Below are 26713 nucleotides of genomic sequence, written 5' to 3' on the forward strand. Positions count from 1 at the left end.
ATACCATTGAAGAGTTTGCATAACGCATAATTTGACTTCTAAGTTTCACTAATCACACGAATGTGAACATACCTTCACACAGGCAGAAGTATCGGATTTTGTAGTCACTGCAAGGGACCGGAGCATTATGTTGATTGTTGCAAGAAAATCCGTTAAGAAGCGTACATGACATTATTTCTCCGGAGCTGTAGGAAGCAACCCCGTCGGTTGTGACGCACTCAATACTCTTGATATTGCCACCAATACAGAAATCAGCCTTCTCTTTGTCAGTCATACTTTCGTAGTCGCCGACACCAATGTTAGGGTTATCTCTGTTAATCCATGAGCTCCAATGACTCTGTGTACAGCGATTGACGGATGGTATACCAGTACGGCCGGTTGATAGATGGGCCGTTGGTTCACCAGAAACTCCAGTAGGGTGCATTGTTGAAGTTCCAGTGTTAGATTCTTTAGGGGTAAGAGTGGGTACCCCGCCTGATGATTTCGGTGGAAGGGCCGTTGGCTCACCGGAAATTCCCGTAGGGTGCATTGTTGGAGTACCAGTGTTAGATTCTTTAGGGGTAAGAGTGGGTACTCCGCCTGATGAATTCGGTGGAAGGGCCGTTGGCTCACCGGAAACTCCCGTTGGGTGCATTGTTGGAGTACCAGTGTTAGATTCTTTAGGGGTAAGAGTGGGTACCCCGCCTGATGAATTCGGTGGATGGTCCGTTGGCTCACCGGAAACTCCCATTGGGTGCATTGTTGGAGTTCCAGTGTTAGATTCCTTAGGGGTAAGAGTGGGTACCCCGCCTGATGAATTCGGTGGAAGGGCCGTTGGCTCACCGGAAATTCCCGTAGGGTGCATTGTTGGAGTACCAGTGTTAGATTCCTTAGGGGTAAGAGTGGGTACTCCGCCTGATGAATTCGGTGGAAGGGCTGTTGTCTCACCGGAAATTCCCGTAGGGTGCATTGTTGGAGTACCAGTGTTAGATTCCTTAGGGGTAAGAGTGGGTACCCCGCCTGATGAATTCGGTAAAAGGGCCGTTGGCTCACCGGAAACTCCCGTTGGGTGCATTGTTGGAGTACCAGTGTTAGATTCCTTAGGGTTAAGAGTGGGTACTCCGCCTGATGAATTCGGTGGATGGTCCGTTGGCTCACCGGAAACTCCCGTAGGGTGCATTGTTGGAGTTCCAGTGTTAGATTCCTTAGGGGTAAGAGTGGGTACCCCGCCTGATGAATTCGGTGGAAGGGCTGTTGGCTCTCCGGAAACCCCCGTTGGGTGCATTGTTGGGATTTCAGTGTTAGAACGCTTAGGGGTTTCAGTGGGAACTCCGCCTGTTGCTATTTGGGGATTGGCCGTTGGCTCACCCGTTAGACCTGGTGGTTGCAATGTCGTGGTTCCTGTATAGGATCCAGATGGTCTTACAGTTGGAACACCTCCAGTGACACTCGATAGATGGGCTGTTGGTGTACCTGCAGCACTTGTAGGAAGGCCAGTTGGCGTTTGACATATTTCTTCTATGCATTCATATCGCATTTTATAGTCCATGCAGGTTATCGGAAAGTTCTCTGCCCCGTCACATATAAGACCGTTTTCCATAGTGCAAGTCACAAAGTCTGGAGTTTTATCGAAATTGGTACCATCAAAGGTTTGGCATTCAACACCACTAATTGTTCCTCTAGCGCAAAATCGTTGGAGCTCCGTGGTTGTCATGTATTCGTGATCACCAGTCGCATTGATTCCAGGTGTTCTTCTGTCAATCCACATAGACCAACGCTTTTTTGTTTCACATATCAACGACGGTGACTGTGTTGGTGTTTTGTTTCCAGACGTGTTTGGGTGGGCTGTAGACGAGGCAAACTTTGGCGGTTTGAAAGTGGATACCGTTCCTGTATGCGTTGTCCCTTTATGTGTATACGTTGTCAGTTTTCCGCCTTGTCCTGGAGATGTGGTTGTGCGAGAGAACTGTGGAGTAGTGAGTGTGGACTGGCTCTGTGTAGTTGGTGGCAGGGTAGGTCCTGTATTTGTTTATGTAAAACATGAAATAGGGCGTTAGGTTGTAAACACTCTACAGAAGTTGAATTATACTATAACTTAAATACTTATAATTCCATTTTGTATTAATGAGTAAACATGTATGGCAAACATGTGTGCACATCTTATTGATACCATTTAGGCGTCATTTGTTCCACATGCACTGTAAGTCTATAGGTAAACGTGTACCTGTACATGTTGTCTCCTCACACTGGTACCGAATCATGTAGTCTGAACACATTCCCATATTCACACTGTTATCACAGAAGACTCCAGTAATCGGGTTACAGTCCACTATGTCCATACTCTGGTAAGACGGTACACCATCGATTGAAGCACATTCCACTGTCGCAATCGCGCCACTTGGACAGAACTTCTGTTTTTCTTCACCGGTCATTACCTATTAAAAAGGTTAACATGTTCACAACCAGGGTAATTGACATTCTAATACGATATATCACAATTCTTAATAAAAACAACTTGACAAAAATGATCTGTAATTATACAGAAAATTGTACATATTTTATTAATATACAGACACAAAGGAGTAACCAATCTATATCACTATATCCCATTGTAAGTTAGTTTTTGTAAATCTGAATGCGTGGCTTCAAAATCATTTAAACAATCATTCAAATAACGACAAACATAACAATATTAATAAAAAAAAAACATGTGTAGACCTAACCTCCTTATCCCCTTCTCCTGTGGTCGGTTTGTCCCGATTCATCCAACTGCTCCAGCGTGTTGTTGTGGCACAGACGGTAGTGGGGACCGCAGTGGGTGTGGCTGTGCTTCCGCCGGGTGGTGTCACCGTCGGCGTGTTCTGACCGGGTACCTTTGGACTGAACGTTCCGGTTCCGGTACCATCGGTGGTTTGGCTTGTTGTAGTTGGTTCTGAAATGTTGATCGAATTCGTCATTTCCACAAATTTGATAAGCTATAAAAAGTTCTTGTTTACATAACGTTTGTTTTATTTAAAGTACGTTAAATAAAGGATTTATATTTGTCAACACATCATTGCAAATAGTTTTTATTATTCTTATATGGAGATACTGTAAATTACAACTTTAAACCTAAATCTAAACCTGATCCTTATATATTTAACCCGTGTGTGGTGGATTAAGTACTTACCACCACAAATTTGCTCTTGACATTGGTATCTAATCATGTAGTCTTGGCAACCAATAGGGAAGTTATCCAAGGCTTCACACGTGGCACCATTGGTTATGTCACACTTAATACCAAAGTCTCCCGTACTGTAACTTGGTATGTTATGGATAGTTTTACACTCAACAGCAATAATCTTTCCTAAGCCACAGAATGTTAATTTTTCAGCAGCTGTCATGCTCTCGATTTCATCTGTAGTCGCATCCGGTGTATGGCGGTTGACCCAAGATGACCATTTACTGACAATAGCACAAGTAGTTGGTGTGAGTGTTGGCGTCCCTCCTGAATGGCCTGTTGGAGAAACAGTTGGAACTCCTGTACCAGAATAGCCTGTTGGAGAGCCAGTTCCGGTGAAGCCAGGAGGAGTGATTGTCGGAGTACCTGTGCCCGTATAACCTGGTGGTGTTAAAGTTGGAGTGCCGTTGTTGTTACCGCCAGGTTTCTGTGTTGGAGTGCCAGTGCCAGTATAACCAGGTGGTGTTATTGTCGGAGTTCCAGTTCCAGTGTAGCCAGGGGGAGTGATTGTCGGAGAGCCAGTTCCAGTGTAGCCTGGAGGAGTGATTGTCGGAGTGCCAGTTCCTGTGTAGCCAGGGGGAGTGATTGTCGGTGTGCCAGTTCCGGTGTAGCCAGGAAGAGTTATTGTCGGAGTGCCAGTTCCGGTGTAGCCAGGGGGTGTGATTGTCGGAGTGCCAGTTCCGGTGTAGCCAGGAGGAGTGATTGTCGGAATATCTGTGCCTGTATAACCTGGTGGTGTTAAGGTTGGAGTGCCGTTGTCATTACCGCCAGGTTTCTGTGTCGGAGCGCCAGTTCCTGTGTAGCCAGGAGGAGTGATTGTCGGAAGGCCAGTTCCATTGTAGCCAGGGGGAGTGATTGTCGGTGTGCCAGTTCCTGTGTAGCCAGGGGGAGTGATTGTCGGTGTGCCAGTTCCTGTGTAGCCAGGGGGAGTGATTGTCGAAGTGCCAGTTCCGGTGTAGCCAGGGGGAGTGATTGTCGGAGTGCCAGTTCCTGTGTAGCCAGGGGGAGTGATTGTCGGAGTGCCAGTTCCGGTGTAGCCAGGAGGAGTGATTGTCGGTGTGCCCGTTCCTGTGTAGCCAGGGGGAGTGATTGTCGGAGTGCCAGTTCCGGTGTAGCCAGGAGGAGTGATTGTTGGAGTGCCAGTTCCTGTGTAGCCAGGGGGAGTGATTGTCGGAGTGCCAGTTCCAGTGTAGCCTTGGGGAGTGATAGTCGGAGTGCCTGTTCCGGTGTAGCCAGGGGGAGTGATTGTCGGTGTGCCAGTTCCGGTGTAGCCAGGAGGAGTGATTGTCGGAGTGCCAGTTCCATTGTATCCAGGGGAAGTGATTGTCGGAGTGCCAGTTGCGGTGTAGCCAGGGGGAGTGATAGTCGGTGTGCCAGTTCCATTGTAGCCAGGTGGAGTGATTGTCGGAGTGCCAGTTCCGGTGTAACTAGGGGGAGTGATAGTCGGAGTGCCAGTTCCTGTGTAGCCAGGGGGAGTGATAGTCGGTGTGCCAGTTCCGGTGTAGCCAGGAGGCGTAATTGTCGGTGTGCCAGTTCCGGTGTAGCCAGGAGGAGTCATTGTTGTAGTTCCAGTTCCTGTGTAGCCAGGGGGAGTTATTGTCGGAGTACCAGTTCCGATGTAGTCAGGATGAGTGATTGTCGGAGTGCCAGTCCCGGTGTAGCCAGGAGGAGATATCGTCGGAGTGCCAGTTCCTGTGTAACCAGGGGGAGTGATTGTTGGAGTGCCAGTTCCTGTGTAGCCAGGGGGAGTTATTGTCGGAGTGCCAGTTCCGGTGTAGCCAGGAGGAGTTATTGTCGGAGTGCCAGTTCCTGTGTAGCCAGGGGGAGTTACTGTCGGAGTGCCAGTTCCGGTGTAGCCAGGAGGAGTGATTGTCGGAGTGCCAGTTCCTGTGTAGCCAGGAGGAGTTATTGTATGAGTACCTGTGCCCGTATAACCTGGTGGTGTTAAGGTTGGAGTGCCGTTGTTGTTGCCGCCAGTTGTCTGTGTCGGAATGCCAGTGCCTGTATAACCAGGTGGTGTTATTGTCGGGGTTCCAGTTGCAAAGCCTGTTGGATGGAGTGTTGGTGCCGCTGTAGAGGATAAAGTATCTGCCTTGTTTGAACATTGTGTATGTCATTGCATAGCATCAGACAGATTGTACCACTAATACTAATATTCTAAAACGCTGACATGATAAAACACTTATGACTAAGACATTCAGCGTACATAGCTTTAACATTTATATCAAATCTGATATATTTGACCTTGTAAAAAAACTGGTATTACTTTCGTTCAAAATAATCTTATTCTCTGAGTTAAGACAAGACAAGACAACGTCGGACATGCATTTCCGGTGAGTTAAGCTAAGCTTGAATGTTCCACACACCAATTTCAGATGAGTCACGCACTTTTCTTTTACATTTTGGTATATTATGCTAAGTACATAATGCCATTGAAAGAAAGCCAAATTACATATAAATTCAAACAAGACTTAGAATGTAGCTTAAGACATTTGTTCTGAAATTACTATGGGTCATGACGGAAGTAACCAACGTTGCGCAAGCTTTTTCTTGTAAGGAACATACATGCGTTTCTTACAACAATGTTTTTTTCATAAATGTATAATCTAAGGTATGCTAGAAAAAGACATTATGTGTTTTCAGTCCTGATCGAAACATACGACCATCTTGCACGATGCAGATGGTTCTTTCCGTACTGGAAACCCCTTCACATATGTTATCAAATGTGATGGGTACGTACGTGCACAGTCGCAGTAGTATCGGACCTGGTAGTCATCACATGGAACAGGATAGTTGTCGCTATTCTTGCAGGTAAGTCCGCTAAGAATCTCACAGGTAGAGCCCACGGTCCCAGCACTGTGGAAGCTCACTCCATATATTGTTTGACATTCAATTCGAGTGATTTTGCCATCGAAGCAAAGTTCTTGTTGTTTCTGTAGGCTCATGAACTCGTGCTCGACGTAGCTCATATCGGTTGTTGGTGTCATGTTGTTAATCCAAGGTAGCCAGCGTGGGTTGCACGTCTTTGGAGCCGCTGTTGTAACAGCTGGTGTAGATGCACATTCGTCACAGAAGACTCGGATTTCATAATCGAGGCAACTGCCGTCGGTTTGGTTCTTGGCGTAACAAAGAAGGCCCTGCAAGTCATTGTTGCAAATCACACCATTCTCGCCAGTCTGATCGAACGGGATGTGCGTACCTAAAACATATCGTAACATCATTTTTGAATGCAATATGTGGACTGAGACACCATATCTCTAATATGATACGAGTATTAGGTTAACGTTTAAAACAGTAGAATTGATGGTTAATTTTGCGTTACATAGAACAATGTTTCGGATATATATATATATATATTATAATAGGGTAAGTGGGTTTATGGGTAAAAACAATGCCTCGAACGCAACCATATATCAATACTGACGCATTAAAAGTATGCCTTTAAATGCAATGAAAACAATACAATTTAGAGGACAATGCATGTTGCCATTTAATGAGTCCATGTTTTGAAGCAAAAGATCGAACACATAAGAGGGTTTTCCATTAAAACGTTAAGCACACTAATTATACGAACGATCTCACTAATCTTGATACAATATATCAGTAAAGTCTAACCTGTGGTCCTACACTCGGTCTGTTGGACGTACTGGTAGTCGCAGAAAGTAATAAGCTGTTTCAACTGCCAGGCTGATTCGTATTCCCCCTCCTTGTCTGGCTTGCTGGCGCTCACCCAAGGTGTCCAGTATGCACAGGCGGTTGGGCTAACACTAGACGCTGGCGTTGTGCCGGTGGTGGAACCGGTACCAAGTGGGCGGGAACCAGTTACTGAAAAGGTTGAATGATCTTTCATTAGCAGGTATAGAACCATGTCTTACTTGAACTGATCTTAAGCTGGGCGTTTGTTTGTATAAATTGATTCATACAGATTCAGCCGAAGATATTGGTTGCATACATTATCATTAAAATAACAATTTACAAAAACATGTTGTAAGCTATTCAAAATTTATATCCACTATGAGTGAACTCGTGTTTAACTCTTTCAATAACTATCGTGCTTTAATAATGTTCGTCCTTTTTTCCAGATCCTTTCTTTAACTTAAAACAAACAAATATCGTATTAAGTGCGTACCAGACATTTGAGAAGTAGGAGTGGTGGGAAGGGCGGTGGTCGAAAGGTGTGATCGAGACGGAGACATGCAGCCCAGAACCTCAAATCTCACAGCAATGGCGTTGTGCCATTCGACTGGGTGGATTCTGTATATATTAAAGAATAGGTTGAAAGTTTTCAGTTTGATGTTGCATTCATCAGGGTGAAAAAGCCTTCCAGATACATATTTTGAAGTTGTTTGTGTGTTTGACAACTCTTTTTCTACCTCTTTAAGATTAAAATCTATTAGTGTTTAACTGTTTTCAACATGTTTTCCAATATGCACGGAACATTGGGGTTGTATAGTTTTAAGTGTAAATTCTTATTTATTTGATAATTGTAAAATTTCGGTAGAAAGTATTAAATAATTGCAACGTAAAATATTGAAACTGGAAAAAAAAAATCCTTATTAAACAATGTGGTTTGTGGTATTGTGTCAACAGAAGTATTGTGCGCATGTGCAAACACTACGGCAATTAAACGTGAAAGTAATCGGAGGTTGCTGTCAAATATTTTTTTTGCATTTAAAAATACTTAAAAGAGGTATGAAATAAAAGAAATTCTACGTGTGCCGTTTGGTCCGAGGGATTATATAATTTCTTGATGCTTGCGTAAAGATACATCGCACTCGACCTTCGATCGTACGCGATATGGACAATAAGCATGATATTCGAAAATATACAACACCAACAAATTATTTGAATTATTACATTCCTTATTCATTATCAATTAATCAAATATCTGCAAGCATGATATATTGTAAAAATAATACAATACGGCCGTTTTTAACTCTGATGTCGTCGCCGTATAAAAAGTACCATTTAAAGATATTAATAGGACGTAAATAAACAAAGTAGTGCGTCATGAAAGTGCATTTCATTATGTTATAAAACAAAAATATTTGATTTAAATTAAGTCATATTCGTAACAAAGGAGTAAAGAGTTCGGCGTTTTCATATTCCAATAGAAAAAAAATCATCTGTAGCCAAGTAATACCTGTTCCATCGTGCGGCAACGAGGTTAAACAAGTTTGTAACAGGCGTGCCGGAGTCCTTATTTCCGGAAAACACCATTGGCGAGCTATCCAGGTAGGACTTGGGCAGGGCACTATAGTGCTTCCCATCCGTGCTGTAGTAGATCTCGTACTTCGTAACCCATTGGTCTTTGTCCGAGCGTCCTTCAGTCTTAATTCCGCCAACGTAGTATGGTGCCAGAAAATCCACTTGGATGAACTGCTTCTTGTTACTTTCTCTGTAATACAAAATATTAATGTTTGAATCATAAGCTTTAAGTAAGTTTACAAGTGTGAATTTTAAACATTCGGTTATTATAACACAAACACACGCACACACAACACAATATAGTAGATACATGCATATATTTATATTATCTGAATTACCCTGCAACCCAGCCACCGTAGAAACTACCATCCTTCTGGGCATCAAATCGCGACCTCTCGGCGCCACTAAACATATCCTTGGATGATGAGGCACTCAACTGTTGATCTTTAACAATCAGAGTGTTTGCAACCCCCATTGGTACTGTACAAACTGTAATAATTAAGCGATTCAGATATCACTATCATAGGTAAGCCTATCGAAAGCCTTTATAGTAATGGGTTTAGAAGACAGAAGTACAATTGTATAACGATTTATTAGGTTGTCAACAGGCTTCTTTTGGTTAATTATTATTGAAACGATTGGATTTGTAAGTAGCTAATAGCGGACACGGATTGACCGACAAACAAATGTTTCCCATAACTTAGACTAAGCCAGAAACGATGATCTGTCAATAAACACTGTACATACGTGAAGGCGGGAACATAACCATTCCCGAGATGGTACTGATATGCTCGTACACGGTCGTGGTTCCGACACCTGTTCCGTTGGTTGGTGGGGTGACAGAGGGACTTGGAGTCGTTACTGTTGGTGTCTGTGGACTGTCTGGGTTGCAACCGATGATGTTGAACCGAATAGCTGCTGAATTTCCGTGCCATTCTTGAGGATGAATACGGATGTACTGCGCTGTGACGTTCCTGTTGAAAAGCTGTCTAACCAGTGAGTTGCTGTCGTTGTTACCACTAAACACAACGGGTTTGGAGTCGCCAAGAAGGAGGGTGTATGGATAGAAGGTTTTGCCGTCCATGCTGAAATCCACTGTGTATTTGGTGACCCATCTTTGCCCTCCGTTTTCTCCCTGTGTCAAAATACCGCTCAGAAGTTTTGTATTTTCAAAGTTGACTTGGATCCATGGAGATGAGTCGTTTATACTGAAATAAACACAGTGATGGTATGGGGTGGTACACACTGAGGCAAATACACACTTCTGTCTAGTTTCACAATATTTCAAAATAATAAGTTTTATCAAGACGTCATTTTAAATACGTGTGTTTGTATAAGCATATAATCCTACCTAGGTATCCAGCTAGAGTTACTGTGTATTCTGCCTTGTGAAGCCCCAGTGTGCTCATTTATTTTTGAAGAGGAAGTGATCTGACGATCAAACACGGTTCGGGTGTACTCAAGACCCATTGGCGTCAGACACACTGAAATGAGCATAAAAAATGTTAGACACCCATTTACCTATACTTAGACTTTTGGGAACACGTCTATGTTTTAAATTGCATTGAACTCCCAATACACTAATTTCTTGAAAAATGTGTTACGGACGAACTCTACCTAAGCAGAACATAATAAAATGTGGCAGAAACACTAAATTGTTATTAAAATATATCCGACAAACCAAAACGAGCTCATAATAATAAGAAATAAAATTGGCATTCTTGTTTTGAAAAACAAAGTCGATGTTGGTGTAGAAAGAATTATGATTTATTTCGGTTCGATGTACCATTCACTTGCAATGTCTTTGTTAAATGCTTTTAAATAATTGCTTTTTATATCGAAGAAAAAATAATTTAAATATCAAAGCAGCAATGACAAAGTGTGATCCTACCTGTTGGGGGAGCCACGTAGGTTTGAGTTGTAAATGACACAGTCTTTCCAAAGCCTTGTGTGGTTTGGGTACCAGTCCGTGAAGGTGGAGTTATGGTCGGGGTGTTCTTGGAGACCGCCGGTGGGGACACAGTGGGTGTAAGTGTGCTGACACCGCTTGGAGACTCTGTTGTTGTCATGTTGACAGCCTCTGATGGATTACATCCGAAGACCTCAAAGATCAGGGTAGCAGCTGTGTGGAAACTGATTGCGTAGAGCCTTATGAATCTACCATAGATGTTCCTGTTGAACAAATTAGTAACCTGTCCAGTGTTATCCTTGTTGCCTTTGAAAGTCGTAGGTATTTTAGCATTGAGAATGTCGGAGTATGGTGTCCAAGTATTGCCATCTAAGCTGGTGTAAACTTGGTAGGATGTTACCCATTCAGACTTGTACGGGCTGCCTTGAATGAGCACGCCAGAGAGAGCTTTAGGCTCCAAGAAGTCTACTTGGACATATGGGTGGGGATCCGTGGGCCTGCAAAATAAGTTACTTTTCAATGAAGATGCTATGTTTAATATATTGTTTATAATGTAAGGCATAGATGGTGGATGTGTCTTTAAAACGCTAATATGCTATATATAAGCCAATATATAAAAAGATTCCGTTATGATTAAAACCACATTCAGTATAACAAGCGATACATAATATATGCATAAGGCCGCATTTATAATGGAATATAAAGCGCGTACACAGGTGTCCATGGCAACTTGATTCCTGAAGACCAAGAAGATATCGGCTCGATATCGAGGCTGGAGGAAGCTGAGATCTGATTGGCTCCGATGGTGTACCGGTTGCCAATACCCATGGGGATGGTACACACTAAGGAAAATACAGGTCATTTTTTATTACCAGAAAAAGTGTACCGTTGTGTCATGGTCTTTTTTATTAAAAATGAAACTTATGTATGATATACATGTTCATGAATTTTACTCTAAGAATTGTCTTTATGAGCATTAATATTGTTTGCAAATGCATAAATAATATCTAGAATCTTGGATTATTTAAATGTTTAGTTTAATATACAAATTGGATGACAGATCTTTTTAATTTCAGCACGTCGTGTCGTCAACTTATTATCAAATTGTTACCTCAGGGAACCTGTGTTGGTGGTACCATAGATTTATAGTAAAGACATTACCCTGGAGAGTCTATGTTGATGTCACGATATACCTGAATTAAATACGTTACCTAGGGGAATCTGTGTTGGAGGTATGATAATAGGTGTTGTCATGTTGGGGAGGACGAATGACGGAGTAGGTGGTACCACTGTCTGGGATGTCATGGGCGGTGCCGTAGTCGATATGCTGAACGGAGGTAGAATAATATATATAATATTAATGCTATAGATATTTCTATACGTGACTTCATTTTGTGAATGGGTAATTGTGAGTGAGGCCATTGTTGATGCGCGTTTGACGGAGAAAATACCCTTGGCTTACACTAAATAATTTCAAAAAGACATGATTTGAATCTTGCCGCATTTCATCAATATAAATTCCGTTTTTAGAAACGTTTAATTTTATAAATGACGACAAATTTATTCTAGCAAGTGAACAAATAGCGGTTCTGATCAGGTGTTCTTCCAATCACTCGAGGCTTTGCCAATACCTTGCAATTATATTGTTCACCTTCCACGATAGACGTCATACTAACACATCAAATGGGTGGATGTACGTTTATTTAACGAGAACAACGGCACATTCATCAATCAGCGTCGGACCCACTCAGAGTATAAGTGCACAGATATATAGTCCTGATAAAAGAATTTCTAGTTCTTCGACATGCAACAGTGCATAGCAGTGTCTCACAGGACTCCTGTTTGGGTCTGGGACCCAACCTGTTCCAATAGGGTTGGATAGATGTGCTAATACTAGATCATGGATCTGCTTCGAAGATGTCATTTTTTTTATTTTTACAATCAAACAAGTTTTACACCGTATTCGTAACATGCAGTCGGTTTAAAGACTTACTGCTGATCAGCTAAGAACCTTACTAGCAACAGCCAATCAGCTATAAAACATAGTTTGAGACGCCAATTAGCTTAACGACTTACTTAAAGCAGCCAATCAGGTTAAACCTCAGACCGATACCCGCCCAGCCTCCTTCAATAGGTGTGACTCGGACATATCGTCCAACAATGTTTCGATTGAACATCATCTTGACGATGGAGTTACGATCGTTGTTGGCATTAAACACCATAGGGAGTCCACCATTCTTCTCCGAGTAAGCGGTGAAGGTATTGCCATCCTGTAAACATGATAATGTTTATTTTTATTCGACTATTACCCATTTCATAAATAAAACTTATCGTGGTCCATTCTCAGTTTGAAATTCTTGTTTTTAAAATTACGCAGAGCTCTGTATAAATGTAAATCGAAAACACATGGTTTGTGTTTTTGTTGCGGATTTTCAGGGAAAATAGCTGATTTTGTCATAATTGAGCAATGTTTATCATATTTCATTAATATTGAACTCAACCATCCACTCACATTGGAGAAGGAGACAACATACTGTACACTCCACATGTCCTTGTCTGGGATGCCCTGAGTGAGGATACCGGAAACATAGCGGGGCTCTAGTAGATCTACCTGTAGCCACTGCTTACCGGAAGTCGAACTAAAACAGAGTGCAAGGTAAGCGGCATTAATAATGCATACTTTTAACCACAGTGACGGACACATATTGCTGATTAATATATGGTAAAAACCGTTTCGTAATAAATCATCATATGAAACATTTGCTTGACGGGTTTCGATCAAAAACTCAAAATCATCTTGTATAAAACAAACACCAGGTATTTTAGTATAAATACAAAAAACGAATATCTCCAACATTATATACTAGTTTTAATACACAGTGCAACCCTTCAATGTACGTACACGGGGGCCCATCCAGTAAACTCGTTATATAATCTGCCAGCAGCCGCACCGTGCATCGAGTCAAGGTTAGAGCTAGAAGTAAGCTGACCGTCTTTTACGAGCATCGGGTTGTCGATACCCATGGGCTCCAAGCACACTGTTGTTGGTGAGGAAAGTACTTTTTAATACTTATCTGTTTCATTTCAAGATGTTACTGCTTTTATAATCAGAGAATTTGGCGGTCTTTAGCCGAAATTTACCACTTACAAAAAGCCACGTATAAGCTCAAGGAAAAATCATTTTTAAGTTTAATTATTACAGCAACATTAAATCAAATTATGCTAAATTATAGCTGAAATATATAAATAAGGCTTTTTTGGTTTGATTATGGAACGTATACGTATTAAGGTCAAGGTCGATATTAGTCGAATAGAACACTTACAAGGAGAGGGTGTTGGTTCAATTGAGGTTGGCGTGGTGATTGTTGGCCTCTCCGTCGTGTAACGGCCCGGAGGCTGCGTTTTTGACCGTCCATAACAAGACAGCACGTCAAAACGAAGGGCAATCTTGTCTTTCCATGTCATTGGTACGATGCGCACATATTGGGCGTCAACCTCACGGTCGAAGAAAGACTTGACGGCCGTGTTGCGGTCAAAATTTGCAGGGAATATGGTGTAGGCTTTCTTGGAATCGCGGTCCGCGTACTTGTACCAGTGAATACCGTCAAGACTGGTCTCAATCAGGAATGATTCCACCCATTGGTCAGTGTCCTGTCGTCCTTGTGTTAACACTCCGGATATTTTTTCGGGGTGACCGAAGTCCACTTGAATGAATTGTTGAGTATCGAAAAATCTGAAGATAATTGAACACATGCGTTGAACAGAGAACAATGGTATTTTAGTTTAACTACTAACAGCATGATTGTATTTTTTTTCACAAACATATCATAAAAATGAATTATAACTATCTATATATTTTGCTGTAACAACTATAACCTTGGCATCCACGCTCCTCCGTTCGTTCCTGAAGGTTGCTGCATCAGACGACCATTAGTTGCTTCGTAGCTAAAATTGAAGGAAGTCGAAGCTGAAAGTTGGCTATCTGACACGATCTGCCTGTCTGTTACTCCAAGGGGCATATCACATGATTTTCGGGGCGTGACAGGGCTCTCTCCTGTGTGCGAGGTAGGCTTCAGTGTTGGCGTGACTTGCTCGTGGTATGGTGGACGAAGCGCTGGGGTACCGCCTGGTATAATTGGAGGAGCTAAGGTAGTGGTCATCAAGGGGGCTGTGAAATATTCATGTGAAAAATTTAGATGATAAATTAACATCAGAGTTCAAAAGAATAGATCGCCATACACTATTAATATTCATTTTGGGAAATTGGTGGTTCATCTATTTGAATTAAATAGTTCGCATTTCATTTCATATGTGCGCTTCAATTTGAATAAAAACCTTTCTATATCTATTTTTAATACCCTTATGTTAAAATATCCGATATATACCTTCACAGTCGCAGTAAAGCTGCACCGTGTAGTCCGCACACTTGCCACCGGCCTGGTCTGCACCCTTACAGATGAGGCCTTGGGTCATGTCACACGTGACCTTTTGACCCAACTCTTCGGCGGTCTTTTCGGAGATCAGATCGGCGCACCTGAAAAAATTGATAACAGGCAAGTAAACGTTAGGGAGAATATTTCAGATGGTTGATGTTTATTCTGAAATACAAAACTTATTTTTATCTGTTTAATCACGATGCTTCTTCTATCTTACGAAACTAGTACGCATATTTTGTATGCGTTTCAAACGTTTGCCTGCATCACATTGCAATAGTATCTGATTGTTTTAAAATTTGATGAGTCTAACAAGCCGAGACTTTGGCAATAATAAAGGAATGCATAATTACCTTATTGACACAATCATCTCGTCGTCACAAAACTCGTATTTTCTCCTCAAGTCACTGATTGTCTCTAATTCGTCCCCGGTAATGGCAGAAGTGGTGACGCTCATAGCGGAAGTCCAACCTTGTGTGCAGTTGTAATGTCCCGTCGTCCCTGGGACACCGGTTACGCTTGGGGGAGTTATTGTCGGTACACCTGCCGGAGATACATTTGAACTACTATAGTGAGGGTTTAACATCGGTTAAGCTTGGAGAAATCATGGTCGGTACACCTGCCGGAGATACATTTGAACTACTATAGTGAGGGTTTGATCTAAAATTACTGAACGGCATCCTGTTATTTTTCGATAGCATGCACCCTGTTGCCTTCATAGAATAAAATGCCTAAGACTTAATTTCTCCGGTTTTGATTCTAAATGACTTTAAATACAAACATGCAGCTGAAACCTAATATTACTTGAATAATCGTAATTTATTTTATTACTTTTTAATTCCGTATGTCCAAATTATATTTAGCCCGACACAAAGTGCGATTTTCTCACTAAGCCTCGGTCCCTGTTCTGTAGTACCATTACCGTTGAACACTAGGTTCAAACTATAATAGTTGAATATACAATTGTATTATATTTTTGCTGATCAATTAAATTTTAATTAAACCGACATACATGTACTACATATATAGTTGACACTTTGAGTAGTTATGATATTTGTGGATTTGTTGGTGTTTTTGTAGCAAACGTTGAGTGGCAATGCCAAACGTAAATACTTTCTGATATTCCGACATAATATATACATATGCTTTAGAGTAAAACTATGGTGGTATAGTGCTGCCGTAAGATAACCTAATAGCGTTCGCGAATTGGTTTTTAATCTTATGATACTTATCCTACCGAAAAGGTTTTGCGAGTATTAACTAAATAGCTAGATAATTGTCGCGAAAATTTAGAGGTTAATACAAATCAATTCGCGAACGTTAACAGATACTCTTAAGGTAGTTATATGCCACCATAACAATCACATCAGACCGTTTTATATGAAATAATTAGAATCCATTTATAAAAGTATATTTCTAACTAATTTAGAGCAAGTTGCGATGTAAACACTTAACGTTTAAATAGTACTAATGTTATTTTTAAAACGACTCTGTTACAAGTCATTACAATCTTACAATACTTTCTCTCCGTGGAACGATATAACGCGGCATTTTGGTCTTGAGTTTTTAGATTAACCGGAGCAACCGACGGAAACGAGAAAACGTATTAAAGGAATATCTTCTAAAAGAGATTAAATCATATATTTACCAGTTTTCTGTGATCGCGGGGTCATTGTAGGTGAACCACTGCCTACGCCTGGCGGGGTCAATGTGGGTGTACCACTGCCCACGCCTGGCGGGGTCATTGTGGGTGTACCACTGCTCACGCCTGGCGGCGTCATTGTGGGTGTACCACTGCCCACGCCTGGGGGAGGTTTTACGATGGTGGTGACACGAGGAGTTGTCCTCTCTAAGGGACCTGGCAAATAAAGTTATGGTCAATTATTTCAACGTTGCCTTGCTATATAATTGATAATATAAATAAATAGTGATAAATTATTAATGATACTCATTCATACGATTCAGCGGTGGTTATTATTTACACGAAATGCAGAACAAGCAGGATTGCCTTCATTTACCTCGTAGTCTTTCACTTGAACGTTAAGTCCCAGACGAAGTAAATAAACGTGTGCACTAATAAACGGATAATTAAGTTATCATAAATAAAAAATAATTACTTTGAGTACACAGAAAACAAACTTAAAACTGTTTCAGTAGGTAAACCATTTTTCAGGAATGCGGGTTTATCAAACGGGTCGCAAAATCAATCAAATAAAAAAATGGCAATCCTTCATACATGCATTGTGAACATGAACTACATAAATGCATACATGAGCAGAAGAACTTAATCTTGTAGTCGACACACTTCTGGGATGGCCCGTCTTCACACATTAAGCCTTCTGGACTACAAGACACAGCCTGGCCTGAGTACATATAGTTTTGACCGGTAGATGCGATCTGACACTCCGCGGCCACGACTTCCTCACAGGTATTCGGATAACCTTGAAAATGTGGATGATTTTTTACGTTTACATCGGTAAAATGTTTGCCCAGTTCTTGTTTCTGCATACGAAGTATCAATCACCTACGCAGTTTTCTCTCTTGACAAGCAGATAAGATCTCTGCCACCATGAACAAAAACACTGCTGAATTTTAGTGTTCATTGTTGTGTTTCTTAAACAAAAGACAAGTTTAACTATTTGTATGACAGGTCTTGTTTGTGAACATTTTGGCATGCGTGGTGGTATTATTTCTATTATACGACAAATGAAAGTAGCCGGCGTGTTACATTAGCCTATGTAGATGTATTGCATTCGACTTTGTTAAGCAAAAACAGTTATGACTTCGTTTGAATTCATCAATGCAGACAAAAATCCATACCTTGAATGCTCTTGTAAGTTTCGAAGTCTCCTTCAGATTTTGCTGGATTCACCAAATTAATCCAGTCCGTCCAGCCTTCCTTGCAAAGTATGGACGGTGGTGTAAATGTTGGGGTACCGGTTCCTGGTGGACCGGAAAGTGAAGGCGTAATGGTAGGTGTTGACAGGGTTGGTGTACCCGTGTCATGTTCTGGTGGTGTTAGGGTCGGTATGCGGGTGACTTGGCTTGTCGGGGTTAGAGTAGGCGTACCGGTAGAACCACGGACTTGGCCTGTTGATGACAGTGTTTGTGTACCAGGTGGCGTCAGAGTAGGTGTACCGGTGGCTTTGCTTTGTGGTATTAGGGTAGGTGTGCCATTGGCTTTGTCGGGTGGCGTCATTGTTGGTTTACCGGTGGCTATGCCTTGTGATATCAAGGTTGGCGTACCTGTGTCTTGACCTGGTGGCGCAAGAGTAGGCGTATTGGTAATTTTACCAGGTGGTATAAGGGTTGACGAACCGGGGGCTTGGCCTGTTGGTGGTGGCAGGGTTGGTATATCGGTGCCCTGTCGTGGTTGCGTTATGGTCGGTGTGTCAGTGTCGGTGCCTGGTGGTGTCATTGTTGGTGTGCCACTGGCTTTTCCTGTCGACGTCAAGGTTGGAGTTCCTGTGGCCTTGCGTGGTGGTGTCAGGGTTGGTGTTCCGGACGACATGCCGGGTGGTGTGAGAGTCGTCGTATCGGTGCCCTGGTCTGGTGGCGTCATTGTTGGTGTGCCGTTAACTTTGCCTGTTGTCGTCAGTGTTTGTGTTCCTGTGGTCTGGCCTGGTGGTGTCAGGATTGGTGTGCCAATGGCATTGCTTGTTGGCATTAAGGTTGGTGTTCCTGTGGCCTTGCCTGGTGTAGGTTTGAGAGTCGGTGTATCGGTGGCCTTGCTTGGTGGTGTCAGGGTAGGTGTGTCAGTGTCGGTGCCTGGTGGTGTCATTGTTGTTGTGCCATTGGCTTTGGCTGTTGGCGTCAAGGTTGATGCATCTGTGGCCTTGCGTTGTGGTGTCAGGGTTGGTGTTCCGGACGACATGCCGGGTGGTGTGAGAGTCGTCGTATCGGTGCCCTGGTCTGGTGGCGTCATTGATGGTGTGCCGTTGACTGTGCCTGTTGTCGTCAGTGTTGGCGTACCGGTGTGCTGGCCTGCTGTTGGCGTCAGGGAAGTTGTGTCGGTGGCTTTGCCTGTTGGCGTCAGTGTTGGTGTGCCGTTGGTTTTACCTGTTGGCGTCAATGTTGGTGTACCGGTGCGCTGGCCAGGTGGCGTCAGGGTAGTTGTGTCGGTGGCTTTGCCTGTTGTCGTCATTGTTGGTGTGCCGTTGACTGTGCCTGTTGTCGTCAGTGTTGGCGTACCGGTGTGCTGGCCTGTTGGCGTCATTGTTGGTGTGCCGTTGATTTTGCCTGTTGGCGTCAATGTTGGTGTACCGGTGCGCTGGCCTGGTGGCGTCAGAACAGTTGTATTGGTGGCTTTGCCTGTTGTCGTCAGTGTTGGTGTACCGGTGGGCTGGCCTGTTGGCGTCATTGTTGCTGTGACGTTGACTTTGTCTGTTGGCGTCAAGGTTGGTGTTCCCGTGGTCATGCCTGGTGGTGTCAGAGTTGGTGTTCCTGAGGACTGGCCGGGCGGTGTGTATGTCGGCATATCGGTGTCTTGGCCTGGTGGCTTCAGGGTCGGTGTGGCGGTGGCCTCTGCTGTAGTCATGGATGGTGTTCCGTTTGCTTTGTCTGTCGGTGTCAATGTTGGTGTACCGGTGCCTTGGCCTGTTGACGTCAAGGTTGGTGTACTGGATGACTGGCCAGGTGGAGTGAGAGTCGGCGTACCAGTTGCATGTCCCGGACTTATTGTGGAACTGCATGCATCAACACAGTACAGTCTTACTTCATAATCCTTGCATTTTTCTCCAGATTGACCGTTGTCTTCACAGACAAGACCCCGATTGACATCACAAGATACACCTGCCTGACTGATAGTCCTATAGTCTTTTTTCGTTTCCGTATCCCTGCATTCGATTCGCACGGGAAACTCGCAGAATACATACTTCATCCTAACGTTATGAATCGTTTCATAGTCGCCAGTGCTTGTCGGTGTTCTAGGATAGCTGTTTATGAAATTAGTCCATCCGCAAGCGGGTTTTGGAGCCGATGGTGTACCAGTTACATTTGAAATTGTCGTTGCGATTTGCGAGGCTAAAACATAGTTTGTTAAAATTAAGGTTTTTTTGGAAGAATTTAACCCATTTTTTCAGTTTCTACTCATTTTCTAAGCTTCTACATTAGCAAGTGAACATTTTCTGGCCTTCGGTATGCTATGCGAAATCGATTGAACGGTATGTATATTTTAAGCAATACTGCATAAGACTAATTAAGGCAAAAGTTGTATACATTATTAATAAAAAAATCTGTATATAAATTCTGTCAATTATTTTGCAAGACTTAAAATAGTTTTTGTTTTCCCGCCTGTTACCACGTCAGATATGGTATAAAGTATAAATAATGCACACACTTGTGCAACAAAAGGATTTTAAGGCAGGTAATTTTTCTGAGTTTGTCGTAAAAGGAGAATTATTTGATATTTCAATTAATGTCTTACTTGTTCCACAGTCGCACTGAAAGCTGACTTCATAGTCTCCACATTCCATGCCACCCTGTGCAGAATTCAGACATTCGAATCCTTTCTCAAGGTTGCAGACAGTATCGAAATCGAGGGACATCGTGTACGGAAGTTTATCGACCTTAGTCCTACACTGGATCCCGGTTGGGTAGGCACAGAAGCCGTACAGATTCCGGAGTTCGGTAATTGGTTCAGTGTCACCCGGTCCGCTCTTCTCCCAGGTGTTAAGAGCTCCGGGCGTGTCAACGCTTATGAACGGTGTCCATCCAGGAACGCAGATGAAGGGCATGGGCGTGGTTATGTTGCTGCTCACGGTAGTGACACCGGTGACATGTCCACTTGTAGTAGGCATGAGAGTGGTTGTGGTAAAAAGCGTTAAGGGAACTAAAAATTGAAATATGATACTTAATTGAAAGTGATACCACATTGGAATGAGTTTTTAAAATGTTCACACTATTAGTATTTGGGCATATTGTGGTATGTGATATAAGGTTAAGATTGTTGATAAATGAATTAATCGATATATTGCGCGTTTATTGTAAAGCAGTATGCAGGCATACATTTGTAAATATCTTACTGTGTTTGCGGCATCCAGCAGTATAAAAATGTATATAAAAAAGAAACTTACTGTGTTTGCGGCATCCAAGGATATCAAATCTCAGGGCTGGAGCGCCGGTAAATTCAATTGGACTTAACCTTACACATACAGCCTTTATCTCTTCAAGCAAAATATGTTGAACATCACCGGAGCCTCCTGTGTTACCCTCGAAAACCTACAAATGAATAATTTTTAGACATATTGAAGTGTGTAGAAAACAACGATAAATACAGAAAATGTGACCAGTTGCTCAGATCTTTTATATTCGATATTGTTCATGTTTCAATAGTTTGGGTATGGTATTAAAAAGAAACAAGGAATTAAATTAAAGATGGTGTAACACTGTTAAATAACTCGGATATAGATAATACACTTGTCATAAATTATGTACCTTAATATGATAATATGTTAACATCATATTTATGTTCATCATTTCAGTCTCTACATTACATTGTTTTTACAATTGACTTCAATATTTCCATGTTATACATAAATTTGGAAAGCATACACGTTGATTTGTTTTGGTAGGAATGCAATGGTGTCCTAGACTAATAATATGATTGAAAACGCGTTTAATAAAGTTGAGCAGCCGACGAGGGACGTGATTGCTACACTCACTGGTGTGAAAATGATTTTGAAAGTATTTAAAAGGTATTCTTTATTATATTTAGCAACATTATACATGCTCCGAATGTTCAGAACTGTGTTTAAGTCAACCATCGTTGCCTAACACTTTTTGAAGATAAAAACTTACGTATTTGAAACACTTATAAATCGTTTTAGTTAAATGCATTGATTCCGAAAGACAAGTAAAGAGTTGCAACGTGTATGAAGTGGTATCGCAGTCCATTTCAAAAAATTGTCTGTTTCTGCTTTTTAAATTTCCTTTAATTCAGCCCCTGATTAAAAACAGAGAACTTGCATTTCGAATAAGTCCGACAAGATTAGTCTTTATACAAAATAAGGTTTAAATCGGTGAGCGGGAACGATTCAGTTACATGTATGTACATACCATTGTTTTCCCGTCGGTGCCGTTGTAGGTCTGGAAGTTGGAGCAGTTGAAACTACCATAGGATAATGTATACTTGGAGGTGTACGCCGATCCGTCCTGCAAAAGTATTAAATACGTGTCTACCTTGAGTAATGCTATGGACACTAAAGAGAAGCTACTTTTAAGTTTGCGAGTTTTTAAGGTCATCGTCGGCAAATACTGTACATTCTTCCGTTACATTTTATACAATTGACTGACGAACCCTCGTTTACTGATTAAAGTGACAATTTAAAATTTGTATTAATCCGGTAGACCGATTTCAAATCTAGCTTTCAAAATTATCTTTCACGTGGAAAACAATTGTTTGAGTGTCAGCGCATAACACCACATTGGTTCATGGCATGACAAACAAAACTGCCCCATTAGTTTTGCTTGATTAAGATATCTTCCTAGTCAAATCTCCCAGGGTTCATAACGAAGCAAATCGTAGTAGGGTATCGGGGGTATCCGAAGATTTGCTCAGGTCTGACAAACATTAACAAGTTAAAGTGATTCAAGTGAACAACATGAGTCTTGCAGCTTGATCAATTGAAAATAATAAAACCAAGAACGTTGAACAATATGGAAACAATAATAAATTCACATTTTACTTCGTTGATTTAAACTTAAGTCTGAATTCATAATGATGTCTCTTATTATCTTGTCGATTTATAATTTGTTAATCGTAGCATCATTATATATTTTTATGAATAAATTGTCTTTGACTAAAGCAGAGCTAATATCTATATTTTACCTTTAATATGTGTGTTTGATTCTTATTAAATCACCTAAATAAGGTCATGATCAAGTGTAAGAAGTATAGCATACTATATTCGTGTATTCCATTGTCTGTTGTTGTTGTTAGTTCTTATGTAATGATTACTTTAAACAAAGAAATCTCGGAGAACATTTTACAACTCTTTAAACAGTCCTAGTAAACATTAAATTTACCTTTACAGCCTGTGTAATGACGCCGGCAACGGTGACGGGCTCCTGAAAGTTGACCTGCACCCAGGGTGTTCTGTCGACGGAAGCCGCCCGCCATCCGCTCACGCTGTCCAGGCGCGCCATGGCGGCAGTTGAGCTGCTAACAGAAGTCGATGCCGTGAACTGTGTGTCGCCCACTGACCGAACATCACTGATGAGCTGCTTGTCACACACTGCGACATGGAAACAACGTAAGTTCTATATGGTAGTTTTGACTACTCGAAGACACGGACGTATTCACAGTAAGTCCATGTCGAAGACTATTAGTTGAATAATAATTTTATGTACAGCTTTATAAGATATATATCTGTTTCCTTATATACTATAAGATTGTTTAAATATGGTAAAAACACCCGCAAGTATAAATATGGGTGGTAGATGTTGCAAAAATCTTATTCAGTGTATACTAATTTATAATAGTTATATATTCATCGTTGGCGGCTGTTAGCTTGTTAGTTATACAGTTAAACACTCAAGGAATTTGACGGTCGGTCTCGGAATAAAATAGTATTAATGCGTACTTCAATCCTTTAATTTAACGCACGTTTTAAGGGCATACATTTTTGTCCAGTATTTTATCGACAAAAAAAAGATATTTGTAAAAAAATAATTTTGTATTGATTCACATACAACTTTACTTTCATAGATATGTTGTTTAAACATAACAGTATATAATTGATGCAATGAGGGATGCCAAATACAAAGCATTGCTCAACCAGATTAATCCCAATTTCAGTTAAGGTTGCACGATAGCACGATTTTACTACTTGGTTCCCCGCTTGCAGTAGATGCATTCCGATTTAACCGGCTTAAAAAACTGATCATTTTGCTTACGTGAGCGATCGTTAGCCTTAATGAAAAGCTGAGCAGATCCAACTGACCTCTGTTGGTATAATATCAAAGCTAAAATTACTAGAACAGTTGCTTTCTTAATATATATTTCTTATCCCGATAGAACACGATGTAAAACAAAAAGCATCGACTGGTTGCTAGAGGTTGTATCTAATTATAAATAACCATTGTATTGATTGTTCCTTGAGCGTTCGAGCCCTGCGTACGCATGTTTAATTATAAACTTTTATTACGCTTTTTTAATTATTTACGGTGGCAAAGAGGTGACATTCGTGTCATCTTATATCTTGCGTAAGTGAATTACCTATCTCGTTAACGACTTGGTAACTCGTTTAAACGACTAGCGCATCTCCTTTAAACGACCTACGTATGTCGGAAAAGGACAAACTAGCCACTTAAAATCGCGTAATATTATCACCCGGTTTCGTGAAATTGTAAATAAGGCCGAGGCAAGAGATGATCATATAATAAAATTATTTCCAAAAAGTATTGCATATAATAATATTTTAACAAATCTGGCAACAACACATGAACCTTGTTATAGTTTGCGACATCGGCGACTCTGATTGGCCAATTATGTCGTAACACGACAAACGTAATTCGGTTAAACGAGACATGTTAATCGTTTAAACTATAAGCGTTAGTTCTCAAACTGTATTTGTTTATCAGCCAAACCAATCAAATGTCCGAAGTTTTTTTTATAGTTTAATTTGGCAAGTATTAATATGTTTAATATTCAACTATAAGATATATTTTGAAGACACCTACCGCTGTTTTCACATTGGCAGTAAACCCTGAATTCATAGTCGTCACATCGGCCGTCGGGTTGGTTTGAACCATAACAGGCAAAACCAGCCTTAGTGCTACACACGGTCTGAAGGTCTTCGGTGTCATCAAAACTCAGTTTGTCTGAAACTCGTCGGCATTGAGTATAGGCGATCTGGTCTTCCCGGCAAAATCCAAAGCTCTTGACAAGACCGGGTAGGAATTCTATGTCATTCCCGTCCACAGGTTTCACGCTGTTCATCCAGTTTGTCCATCCGGGCTCTTTACACTCGGTTGATGTCGAGGGAGGCTTAGGAGGCGTGACAAAGGTTTGGTTTGGATGAAGTGTGGTGGTGGATGTGCCCAAGTCCATTCGCCGAGGGGTTGGGGAGCCCGTGGGAAGCGTGTTTGGAGCAATAGTGGTGGTGTGTGGCAGACCTGAAAACACAGCCAAATGAAAAGTTTGGTGTGTGTTTCTTAAATGTTTAGGATGTGTTACGAGTTCTATTGAGTACTTTGTATTGTTTCATTTGTTTCCTTAGTCTTGTTTGTGAAGTTACTGGTGGGACTGAGCGACATCCGTCTATTTTATCAAAGTAATACATGCATTAAAATACAGTATGTAAAATAACCCATACTCCAGAATAATGCTGTTGTAGATATTCAACAATGTATGTGTCCAGAACCACTATTAAGCTTTAAAACCTCCGACAGAGACTTCTTAAAGACAGTTATCAAAAAACTAAGACATGCATTAATTATGAATAAAGCTAAAGCAGGTTACGCAATGTAAACAAATTGAACATTGGAAGGTCTGCCCGAGGACAAGTCGTGGTGAGAAAAAACATTGGTTGCTTGATTTTGTGTTTGAAATATGCAGCTCTATAGTACTTAAATACAAATTGAATATAGTAAAGAGGAAAACAAATGTCAAACGTCAGCTAGCATGAATTTTGATTATAAGTTACAATACCTTTAGAACTAATGAAACTGTATCGATGATTTACATGACGATTATAATCAAATACTTATTTTGATATAATTGTTAATAAATCGTTTCAGGTTATTGAGGAAATATTAAAAGAAATGAAGCAGTTTTGTTTTGTTTGAACTCTACATAAAATTCCTAATTATAAAACATAGATTAAAACAATATTTAAATGACCAATCAATTTGATAGAAGAAAAAAGAAATAGTAAATGGTATAAATAAAAACATACTCTACCTTAAATGTTTTCATTTCCCATACAGATTTATCAAAATGATACATAGAATACGTTCATTATAAAACGCTAATTTCACCAATATTAATTTAAAAAAGCAAGCCGCAATTTCGAAGCAGTCAGTCACAATTACTTACTGCAGTCACAAGTGACCCTGACTTCGTAATTATGGCATTGTTCTCCCGGATTCTGGTCGCTATGGTAACACTTCAGCCCGTTCCTCAGGTCACAAAACACGCGTTGCCCAGCAGCGGCAGATGACGTTGTTGTTCCAACGACACGGCATTCGATAGCTGTCATCTGACTGGCGTTACAGAATGTGTATTGACTTCGGAGGTTCCGGATGGAATCAACGTCACCCTGGTTGTAGGGAGTCGGGACTGATACGCTCATCCAGGCTGTGGGACCATTCTGGACACATTTGGCTGTCATGGTGGGGACCGTCGGGGAGGCAGTGTAGATTGGTGGGGAGACGGTTACCGAGGAGGTGACGGTGCTACTTACCGGTGGCGGGGTGCCTGTGCAGACGCCGGTACGCTTCACCTGGTGCTGGTCACAGTAGCTTGTAACGGGAAACACGATTATATTTGAAATATATGAAATGCGCATTGTTATTGCAGTAGGAAAATTCACTTGTTGCATTTCTATGACAAGGCACCTATGTGCTCAGTTACGGCATAATGGTCGAAATGCATGTTGTTGTGACAAAATCAAGTGAAAAGGAATTCTGACGGTTAAATTTCAACGACGTTTGTGTGTTGCGAATTTCAGCCTTAAATAAAGAATGACGGGATTCTATACAATTTGAAATTAAAGAAAACCCCTAAGATCCAGTAACCAATCCATCTCACCAGACTTCACAGTCCATTCTACAGATAGTTGAATCCAGGATTCTCTCCCCTTCCTTATACTCCTTTCCGTTTAATGTAAGGCAGGTTGTATTACAGAACGCCTCAGGAATACACTTGAATGGTTCCTTGTTGCTCTCATACACTTGACCTAAAAAGCGGGTACCATCAGTTAGTTGTAGTAAAATAAACAAGATGACGATATTATTTAATAT

General features: G+C 41.4%; 1 protein-coding gene across 1 annotated transcript in view; it reads right to left on the reverse strand.

The window, feature by feature from the left end:
* LOC128240919 (uncharacterized) overlaps nt 1-26713 on the reverse strand; it is a 92099-nt gene that overhangs the window by 22199 nt on the left and 43187 nt on the right. The window contains exons 27-57 of the mRNA XM_052957913.1: nt 26502-26649; nt 25788-26212; nt 24431-24865; nt 22775-22983; nt 21806-21901; nt 20824-20968; nt 20175-20579; nt 17570-19771; nt 17020-17190; nt 16398-16607; nt 15103-15292; nt 14702-14850; nt 14193-14484; nt 13640-14049; nt 13219-13354; nt 12829-12955; nt 12393-12586; nt 11528-11643; nt 11029-11158; nt 10299-10813; nt 9759-9891; nt 9155-9615; nt 8746-8896; nt 8343-8597; nt 7329-7453; nt 6815-7024; nt 5940-6398; nt 3145-5269; nt 2703-2895; nt 2204-2414; nt 57-1998 (exon numbers count right to left, since the gene is read on the reverse strand). Of these exons, the coding sequence (XP_052813873.1) occupies nt 57-1998; nt 2204-2414; nt 2703-2895; nt 3145-5269; nt 5940-6398; nt 6815-7024; nt 7329-7453; nt 8343-8597; nt 8746-8896; nt 9155-9615; nt 9759-9891; nt 10299-10813; nt 11029-11158; nt 11528-11643; nt 12393-12586; nt 12829-12955; nt 13219-13354; nt 13640-14049; nt 14193-14484; nt 14702-14850; nt 15103-15292; nt 16398-16607; nt 17020-17190; nt 17570-19771; nt 20175-20579; nt 20824-20968; nt 21806-21901; nt 22775-22983; nt 24431-24865; nt 25788-26212; nt 26502-26649 (12970 nt within the window). The remainder of the gene's footprint in view (nt 1-56; nt 1999-2203; nt 2415-2702; nt 2896-3144; nt 5270-5939; nt 6399-6814; nt 7025-7328; nt 7454-8342; nt 8598-8745; nt 8897-9154; nt 9616-9758; nt 9892-10298; nt 10814-11028; nt 11159-11527; nt 11644-12392; nt 12587-12828; nt 12956-13218; nt 13355-13639; nt 14050-14192; nt 14485-14701; nt 14851-15102; nt 15293-16397; nt 16608-17019; nt 17191-17569; nt 19772-20174; nt 20580-20823; nt 20969-21805; nt 21902-22774; nt 22984-24430; nt 24866-25787; nt 26213-26501; nt 26650-26713) is intronic.

Source organism: Mya arenaria, chromosome 7, assembly GCF_026914265.1.
Source record: "Mya arenaria isolate MELC-2E11 chromosome 7, ASM2691426v1".
In the NCBI taxonomy this organism is placed as follows: Eukaryota; Metazoa; Mollusca; class Bivalvia; order Myida; family Myidae; genus Mya; species Mya arenaria.